Below are 9997 nucleotides of genomic sequence, written 5' to 3' on the forward strand. Positions count from 1 at the left end.
ATATGTATGCTTTTGCTGAAGTCAACTAGTTGAGAAGGTTTTATTGAGTTGTATATGCTACATTCTTGGCAGTGTCACTACTTGCTAGGAGTACATCCTGTTAAAACTGTAGAAGCATGGACATGGACATAGAAAACAGATTCGACTTGAAGGGGCATATGGCACAGCAATCTTGAGGAAGTAGGATGTGAACCTTTGTGGAATTGTTGATAATTAAATGAGTGAGAGGGGTTAATGTCTCTGATACAAATAAATTTCATATGTATGAGAATGAAAGCATAAATATAATCTGTATTTCTGTGTGTTTTAATTCATAATACAAGCCTCAATATATGGTACAATGAAGAAAAAGAAAAAAGAAAAAAAATTTCCTAAATTAGGAGAAGAAAATTAATCCTAAAATAACAATCTTAATTATAGCAAGTCTAAATAAGGTAATGTGTAAATATGACAATTCATGAAATCTTCAAGATTTATCACACTCCCCCTTAAGTTGGATGGTAAATGTTGACCATTTCCAACTTGCATATGAAATTGTCAAAACTTTGTCTGGCCAATCCCTTGGTGAATATATCTGCGATTTGCTCCTTAGTAGGGACATAAGTCATGCAGATAACTCCATCTTCAACCTTTTCCTTAAATGAAGTGTTTGTCCGCTTCTCTGTGCTTGGTCCTATCATGCTGAACCGGATTGAGAGAAATGTTGATGGTTGCCTTGTTATCACAATAGAACTTGATGGGAAGTTCTAGTATGATTTGCAGTTCTTTCAAGAGTTTCTTTAACCACAATCCTTCGCATATTCCTTGAGCAACTGCTCTGAACTGTGCTTCAGCACTGCTTCTTGCCACTACATTTTGTTTTTTACTCTTCCACATCACCAAGTTTCCCCATACAAATGTACAATAACCTGTAATGGATCTTCTATCATCTGTTGAGCCTGGTTAGTCTGCATCTGTGAATATTTCCACTTTCTTTCTCTCATTCTTCTTAAAAAATAGTCCTTTCCCTGATGTGCCTTTGAGATATCTTAGAATTCTGTATACTGGTTCCATATGGCTTTCCTTTGGGCTATGCATATGTTGGCTTACCGCACTTACCACAAAGACAATATCAGGTCTAGTATGAGATAAGTAGATCAGTTTTTCAACAAGTTGTTGGTATCTGTCTTTTTCAACTGGGTTTCCACTGTCTTTTTCAACTGGGTTTCCACTGTCTTCTGTTTTCTTTCCTGCCTCTATAGGTGTATCACTTGGCTTATATCCAAGCATGTCAATTTCTATTAGGAGGTCATGAATATATTTCTGTTGTGAAACACTGATTCCTCCTTTTGATTTTGCTACTTCCATTCCTAAGTATCGCATTTGTTCCAGGTCTTTCACTTCAAATTCACTTGCTAGACTTTTCTTAAATCTTTCTATCTCCCGTGTATTGTGTCCTGTGATGATTATATTATCGACGTTTACTATCAAGATGGTCTTAGTCCCGTTTTCCAATTGTCGAAAGAACATGGTGTGATCTGATTGTCCTTGCTGGTAACCTTGGTCCTTAAATACTTTTGCAAATTTGTCAAACCATGCTCTAGGTGACTGCTTTAGACCATACAAAGATTTCTTGAGTTTACATACCCTATTTTTCTTATTACCATTCTCAAACCCCGGTGGTAATGTCATGAAGACTTCCTCTTCTAGTCCCCATTAAGGAATGCATTTTTGATATCCAATTATTGGAGAGGCCAGTCTAAGTTAGCTGCCAAAGAGAGCAAGACTCTGATGGTATTCAATTTTGCCATCGGTGCAAATGTCTCAATGTAGTAAATGCCATATATTTGTGTGTATCCTTTTGCCACCAAACGAGCTTTATATCGTTTTATTGTTCCATCAGCTTTATACTTCACATTAAAGACTCATTTGCAACCTACTGGTTTCTTTCCTCTCGACAAATCCATCACCTCCCAAGTTTCATTTTTCTCCTGTGCTTTCATTTCCTCCATCACTGCTCTTCTCCAGTTAGTTGTATTCAAAGCTTCCTGAATATTCTTTGGAATCACTGTATTGTCAAGATTAGATGTAAAAGTACGAAAACTTGTAGAGAGAGCATTATAGGATATGAACTTTGAAATAGGGTGAAGAATACATGACCGAGTTTGTTTTCTGAGTGCAATAGGTATATTGATATTTGGGATTTCTGACTCATAGGATTCTGGAGCTATCATCGGTTCTGATTCTTTTGGTGCTTCGGGTGTGAGGTCCTTCTTGTACTTTGACTTTGGCCTCTGTGAGTAAACCAACATCTCCCAATCATTTTGTTTTTTCTATGTCTCCCCCTGAGTTTATGTTTTCGTCTATATATGGTACTTTAGAGTTAGGTTGTGTAGCAGGGTCGACATTTGGGGTAGGAAAGATAGAGATGTCAGAGTAAAAAAATCTATGTTCATTCAAACTCTTCCCTGAAGAGAGTGTTTTTGGAAGTAGGGTGTCATTTCAAAGAATGTAACGTCAAGGCTAACAAATGTTTTCTTGGTGGATGGATCATAACATTTGTACCCCTTTTGAGTAGGTGAGTATCCACACATTTGATTGCTCGAGGATCAAGTTTACTTCGACGGTTGGGATGAATATGGACAAATAAAGTACAACCAAAAACGTTGAGAGGTATGTTTGAGTTTAGACGAGAATTTGGAAATGAACTCTGAAGTCTTTGGATAGGTAATTCAAAGGAAAGGGGACGACTGGGCATTCGATTGATTTGGTGGGTTGCTATCAGAATAGCATCTCCCTAGAACATTTTTGGCATATTGGTAGTGAATATCAGAGCACGCGCTACTCCTAGAAGATGTCTATTCTTTCGTTCAGCAATCTTGAGGAAGTAGGATGTGACCCTTTGTGGAATTGTTGACAACTAAATGAGTGAGAGGGGTTAATGTCTGTGATACAAATAAATTTCATATGTATGAGAATGAAAGCACAATTATAATCTGTATTTTTGTGTGTTTTAATTCATAATACAAGCCTCAATATATAGTACAATGAAGAAAGAAAAAAGGAAAAAAAATTTCCTAAATTAGGAAAGGAAATTAATAACAATCTTAATTACATCAAGTCTAAATAAGGTAATGTGGAAATATGGTAATTCATGAAATCTTCAAGATTTCTCACTCTCCCCCTCAAGTTGGATGGTAAATGTTGACCATTTTCAACTTGCATATGAAATTGTCAAAACTTTGTTTGGCCAATTCCTTGGTTAATATATCTGCGATTTGCTCCTTAGTAGGGACATAAGTCATGCAGATAACTCCATCTTCAACCTTTTCCTTAATGAAGTGTCTGTCCACTTCTTCGTGCTTGGTCCTATCATGTTGAACCGGATTGAGAGAAATGTTGATGGCTGCCTTGTTATCACAATAGAGCTTGATGGGAAGTTCTATTATTATTTGCAGTTCTTTTAAGAGTTTCTTTAATCACAATCTTTCACATATTCCTTGAGCAACTGTTCTGAACTCTGTTTCAGCACTGCTTCTTGCCACTACATTTTGTTTTTTAGTCTTCCACGTCACCAAGTTTCCTTATACAAATGTACAATAACCTGCAGTGGATCTTCTATCATCTGTTGAGCCTGGTTAGGTTGCATCTGTGAATATTTCCACTTTCTTCCTCTCATTCTTCTTAAAAAATAGTCCTTTCCCTGATGTGCCTTTGAGATATCTTAGAATTTTGTATACTAGTCCCATATGGCTTTTCTTCGGGCTATGTATATGTTGGCTTACCACACTTACTGCAAATGCAATGTCAGGTCTAGTATGAGATAAGTAGATTAGTTTTTCAACAAGTTGTTGGTATCTGTCTTTTTCAACTGGGTTTCCACTGTCTCCTGTTTTCTTTCCTGCCTCCATAGGTGTATGACTTGGCTTACATCCAAGCACACCATTTTCTATTAGGAGGCTATGAATATATTTCTGTTGTGAAACACTGATTCCCCCTTTTGATCTTGCTACTTCCATTCCTAAGATGTATCGCATTTGTTCCAGGTCTTTCACTTCAAATTCACTTGCTAGACATTTCTTAAATCTTTCTATCTCCCATGTATTGTCTCCAGTAATGATTATATTATCGACGTATACTATCAAGATGGTCTTAGTCCCGTTTTCCAATTGTCAAAAGAACATGGTGTGATCTGATTGCCCTTGCTGGTAACCTTGGTCCTTAAACACTTGCAAATTTGTCAAACTATGTTCTAGGTGACTGCTTTAGACCATACAAAGATTTCTTGAGTTTACGTACCCTATTTTTCTCATTACCGTTCTCAAACCCCAGTGGTAATGTCATGAATATTTCCTCTTCTAGTCCCCATTAAGGAATGCATTTTTTATATCCAATTATTGGAGAGGCCAGTCTAAGTTAGCTGCCAAAGAGAGCAAGACTCTGATGGTATTCAATTTTGCCACCGACGCAAATGTCTCGGTGTAGTCAATGCCATATATTTTTGTGTGTCCTTTTGCCACCAAACGAGCTTTATATCGTTCTATTGATCCATCAGCTTTATTCTTCACATTAAAGACTCATTTGCAACCTACTGGTTTCTTCCCTCTCGGCAAATCCATCACCTCCCAAGTTTCATTTTTCTCCCGTTCTTTCATTTCCTCCATCACCGCTCTTCTCCAGTTCGGTGTATTCAAAGCTTCTTGAATATTATTTGGAATCACTATATTGTCAAGATTAGATGTAAAAATATGAAAACTTCTAGAGAGAGCATTATAGGATATGAACTTTGAAATAGGGTGAAGAATACATGACTGAGTTTGTTTTTTGAGTGCAATAAGTAGATTGATATTTGGGATTTCTAACTCATAGGATTATGAAGCTATCATCGGTTCTGATTTTTTTGGTGCTTCGGGTGTGAGGTCCTCCTTGTACTTTGACTTTGGCCTCCGTGAGTAAACCAACATCTCCCTGTCATTTTGTTTTTCTACTTCTCCCCTGAGTTTATGTTTTCCTCTATATATGGCACTTTAGAGTTAGGTTGTGTAGCAGGGTCAACATTTGGGGAAGGAAAGATAGAGATGTCTGAGTAAAAAAATCTATGTTCATTCAAACTCTTCCCTGAAGAGAGTGTTTTTGGAAGTAGGGTGTCATTTCAAAGAATGTAACGTCAAGGCTAACAAATGTTTTCTTGGTGGATGGATCATAACATTTGTACCCCTTTTGAGTAGGTGAGTATCCACACATTTGATTGCTCGAGGATCAAGTTTACTTCGACGATTGGGATGAATATGGACAAATAAAGTACAACCAAAAACGTTGAGAGGTATGTTTGAGTTTAGACGAGATTTGGAAATGAACTCGAAAGTCTTTGGATAGGTAATTCAAAGGAAAGGGGACGACTGGGCATTTGATTGATTAGGTGGGTTGCTGTCAGAATAGCATCTCCCTAGAACATTTTTGGCATATTGGTAGTGAATATCAGAGCACCCGCTACTTGTAGAAGATGTCTATTCTTTCGTTCAGCAATCCCATTTTGTTGGGGGTGTCGACACAAGAACTTTGGTGAATTATACCACATTTTTGTAGATGGTCCCATGGATTTGTATTGAAGTATTCTGTTCCATTGTCAGTTTGCAAAATTTGAATTTTTGTTTGAAATTGTGTTTGAATCATTTGATTGAAGTTGATGAATACAAATTGCACATCAGATTTTTCCTTTAGTAGGTAAACCCAACAAACCCTGGTTTCATCTAGGAACGTGACAAACCATTTTGTGTGAGTTCGGTTAGGAACACGGGAGGGACCCCATAAGTAGTTATGAATTATTGTGAATGGACTTGATGGTTTATTAGTGCATTTTGGGAATTTAGTGCATCGGTGCTTTGCAAGTTCACATACTTCACATTGGAAATCAACAGATGTTTTATTCAGAAAAATGGAAGGGAATACATGTTTTAAATACTGCAAATTAGGGTGGCTAGCACATTCTATAGTGCCATAATGGAATATTATTTTCTCTAGAGACTAACATAGAATCATGAACTTCAGTTTGACAATGTTTACCCACATTAGTGTCGTTCAAGTAGTAGAGTCCCTTGCGCTCTTTAGCACTGCCAATCGTCTTACTCGATAATAGATCCTGAAATACACAATGAGAGGGAGAAAATTTAGCAGAACAATTAGAATTTCTTGTAATTTAATTGGCTGACAAAAGATTACATGACAGGTTTGGAACATGGAGGATGGATTCTAGAGTAGTAAATTTAGATATATGAATACTTCCTTTTCATGTGACAGATGAAAGGGATCCTTTCGCAATCTTAACTTTGATATTACCTGCACAGGATGAATATGAGGAGAATAAATGATAATCATCCATCATATGATCAGAAGCACCTGAATGAATAATCCAGCGGTGTTTTATGATTTGATAAGACATTTAATGCTTTCATTAAACTACCTTTGTGGGCGAGTGAGCTCGAAGGACTGTATGTGGAAAACTGGTCTGATGACTTAAGGTTAGAGAAGATTTGATAAGAGTTGTTCTAATTGCTCGGGATTAAATGCTTCATTTTTTTCTTCCATGGATTTTCTAGTTTGATCAACCAAAACTTTATATCCAGGATTTTTAATATTCTGTCTTGGTTTCCAGTCGACAGGTTTGCCATATAAATCCCATTAAGTGTCTGCTTTATGTCCTGGTTTACGGCAATGTTTGCACCAAGGTCGTCCCTTTTGTTGTTTTAGGCCCGATCCATGTGTTATGCCTTTTGATAATAAACTAGTAAGTTCAATGTTTTTAGTAGGCCCTAGCTGAGATAACATGGGCGGTCTAAATTGTGAAGACCCAGGCCTAACGTTAGAGATCCCATTCTGTCCCATTTGAGAAGACCCAGTATTCGGCCCAACACCATTTGGCTCAACACTAAAAGACCCAGCTTGTCCAAATTGAAGCAGTCCACCATTTAGCCCGAATTGATGAGGCGACGTAGCTCTGCCCCCTTCACCCAAAAGTGCTGACATCTCCAAGTCTCCGACCCCGGTTGCTCCATCCTTCATCATTACTTCCTGTCGGCTTTCCTTCCTTTTCATTTCGGCAAACACCTCCCGTATGGAAGGCAGTGGCTTTCGGCCCAAGATTCGTCCTCGAACATCATCTAAGCTCCGATTGAGGCCGGCCAAGAATTCAAAGACTCGTTCGTTTTCAAGCCGTTTTTTATATTTGATGTAATCTCCAGGACATTCCCACACTTCCTCATAACTGAGATCCAGTTTGACAGGGAAGACATTTCCAAGTAATAATCGGTGACCTCTCTCTCCCCTTGTTTGGTATGCCATAATCTCGTTTTAATCTCGAAGATTTAGGAGGAATTTTCTGAGTTGGAGTACATCTCTTTAACGGCGTCCCAGACGTCCTTCGATGTTGGAAGGAAAAGTTACGTTTTTCCTATGGATGGCAGCATCGAGTTTACCAACCAAGCCGTGACCATGGAGTTTTCAGATTGCCATTTGGGTAGATAAGCAGCGTCAGTTGGTTTCTTTGTTGCTCCAGTCAGGTAGCCCAATTTTCCCTTACCGTCAATTATCAATTTAATTGACTGAGCCCATTGCCTATAGTTTCTTCCATTCAATTTTTCTACTGTGAGTTGAAAGGAGAAGTTCTCTACGCCAGTCGATCCCATTGTATGCGTGGTTTCAACCTCAATGTGCGAGAACTCTGACGTCGTAGAACTTCGACTGTTGACGAGGACTTCCGTCATTGATTTGCTAGGCTTTAGAGAGCCTGTTCTAGTACCATGAAAGCAGAAATATAATTTGTATTTCTGTGTGTTTTCATTCATAATACAAGCCTCAATATATAGTACAATGAAGAAAAGGACAAAAAGGAAAAAAATCTCCTAAATTAGGAGAAGAAAATTAATCCTAAAATAACAATCTTAATTACAGCAAGTCTAAATAAGGTAATGTGGAAATATGGTAATTCATGGAATCTTCGAGATTTCTCACAAATAATTACATGGGTCAGGATAATATCAAACAACCATACTTGAGTAAATTATTAAATTGGTATCAGTTACATAAATAAAAAATGATAGGTTTTTATCATAATATGATAGAAAAATTTTGACTTCCATGCTTGATTTGTATAGTTGCGTCTTGTTCAAATCTAATATTATTGATGAAATATATTGCTATTTTAGTAGTATGAGACATTTATGAGAAAGTCTGAAGATCGTTATTGTAGACATTTGGCCTTCTTGAGGGCGTCCATGATGCTTAGAAATGCACATTCAGATTTCAATACAAACAATGTGAAACTATTGTACGTCTTCTGTTGTGTTTTCTTACAATGTCCTTTACATGCACAGTACTACTAGGAGATTGAAATGTAGCAACCCTACCCCATTTTTGTAATTTTCATAGCTTTTATATCGCGCCCCATTTTTATTTTTCATAGCTCATATCTTTATGGGTAATCTATAAAAATAGGAAGTTAATCCCTAATTTGAATGATGTGAAGATAAGTCCCTATTTTGTCGGTAACCTTCTTAAGTATTTTTCTAGTTATGGATTCACTAGTTATATATTTAAACCTATCAAAGTATTTGTTCTCAACTTTTATTATGTTTGTATATCCTCTTATTAATGAAGACAATCCAAACATACACGGGAATAATGTTATTTTCATAAAGAAGCCTACACTTGTGACACTTCACTCTAGATTTGAGCTGTGCCTGTTCTGCTAAGTGGAGCAAACCGGATACATTTCACAGATATTTATGTGGAAAGGGGAAAAAAGAATGATGTGGAATTGCTGAGAATGCCATTACTTTTTAGTTTACATAATAGAGATAGAGATAGAGATATGATACATTCCATGCATAATATGGGTACATACATGTATATATAGATGGATTGTACATCACTTGTATGCCTGCTATCATCTCAGGTTCCAGCTCTGCAAAGGTTTATGCAAAATCGACGGTCACATTTTCAGCAACATCCGGATTTTCACATTACCTCCTCAACTATTCTCGCCTCTACGTTACACATTACAAGATTAAATACAAGAAACCCTGGGCCTCTTAACACAGATTTGGCTTCTGGTCCTGTACTTCGAACTGGAACTAATACAGGAATGCCAAGAAATGGTGCAACTGCATTCTCTGGTCCTCAAGAACAACCTAGTAACGACAATCCAGAAAGATTAAGGAATCCTCTTGAAATTGAGGGACAGGCTGTCCTCAATCAGCCGGAGGGTGGAGGGAACCCCGGGGCTATGAACTCATTTAGTTCCCTGTTACTATGGATCCTGGGGGGAGCTTCTTCAGAAAGTCTCAACTCCTTTCTGTCAATATTTAGAGACTTCAGAGAGCATGGACAAGTTTTCACGGAACCTCCAAGGCAAGAAAATCGTACAGAGCCGCATAATGAATGATGCAGCAAGATGTCTGAGAGAATTGACTTGTGTATCCCGTGATTTTTGAGAATACAGCAGAGAGGTTACAAAGCTATGTAGCTTTTGAAGACACGAGGTTTTAATCTTCACAGGTAATTGTACTTGTATACCCTTTATAATACAAAAGGTGATTCAGCTGAAAAGAGGGAACGAGGATTCAGCTCTTGACCAGAAGAGTAATTCGCTATTGTTATGCCGCTGTACAGTAGATGTGACTGGTTAATTTTGAGTAAAGAGTGATCTCATGTAGCGTGTAAATCAGTTGAATTGAAATAGAGAATGCTTCCTGTTAGTTAACATTTGTCATCAACTGCACATCAATCTTGATAGTTCAAATCCCTTCTTTTTTTCCCCAGCTGTTCTTGCAGTAGTCATTTGATTAATCTCACTTGGAATTTGAACACTAAATTTTTATTTATTATTTTTTATTTTTTCCATGTTTAGTTTACTGTATTTTGGAGAGAAATGACTTCTAAAGTATGTAGTCGGGGAGATTTATTATTTTTCTTTTCCCATTTTTTGTTGAACTATTAATTCCGTGGATGCATATTTGCAAGC

At 37.3% G+C, this 9997-nt stretch overlaps 1 protein-coding gene across 1 annotated transcript in view; it reads left to right on the forward strand.

Annotated features, from left to right (window-relative positions):
• The window catches only part of LOC111383435, a 34683-nt gene extending 24889 nt beyond the window's left edge, over positions 1–9794 (forward strand). The window contains exon 14 of the mRNA XM_023007545.1: positions 8930–9794. Coding sequence (XP_022863313.1) covers positions 8930–9418 — 489 coding nt within the window. The 3' untranslated portion in view covers positions 9419–9794. The remainder of the gene's footprint in view (positions 1–8929) is intronic.
• The last annotated feature ends 203 nt before the right edge of the window (positions 9795–9997 follow it).

Source organism: Olea europaea, unplaced genomic scaffold (assembly GCF_002742605.1).
Source record: "Olea europaea var. sylvestris unplaced genomic scaffold, O_europaea_v1 scaffold269, whole genome shotgun sequence".
Classification (NCBI taxonomy): domain Eukaryota; kingdom Viridiplantae; phylum Streptophyta; class Magnoliopsida; order Lamiales; family Oleaceae; genus Olea; species Olea europaea.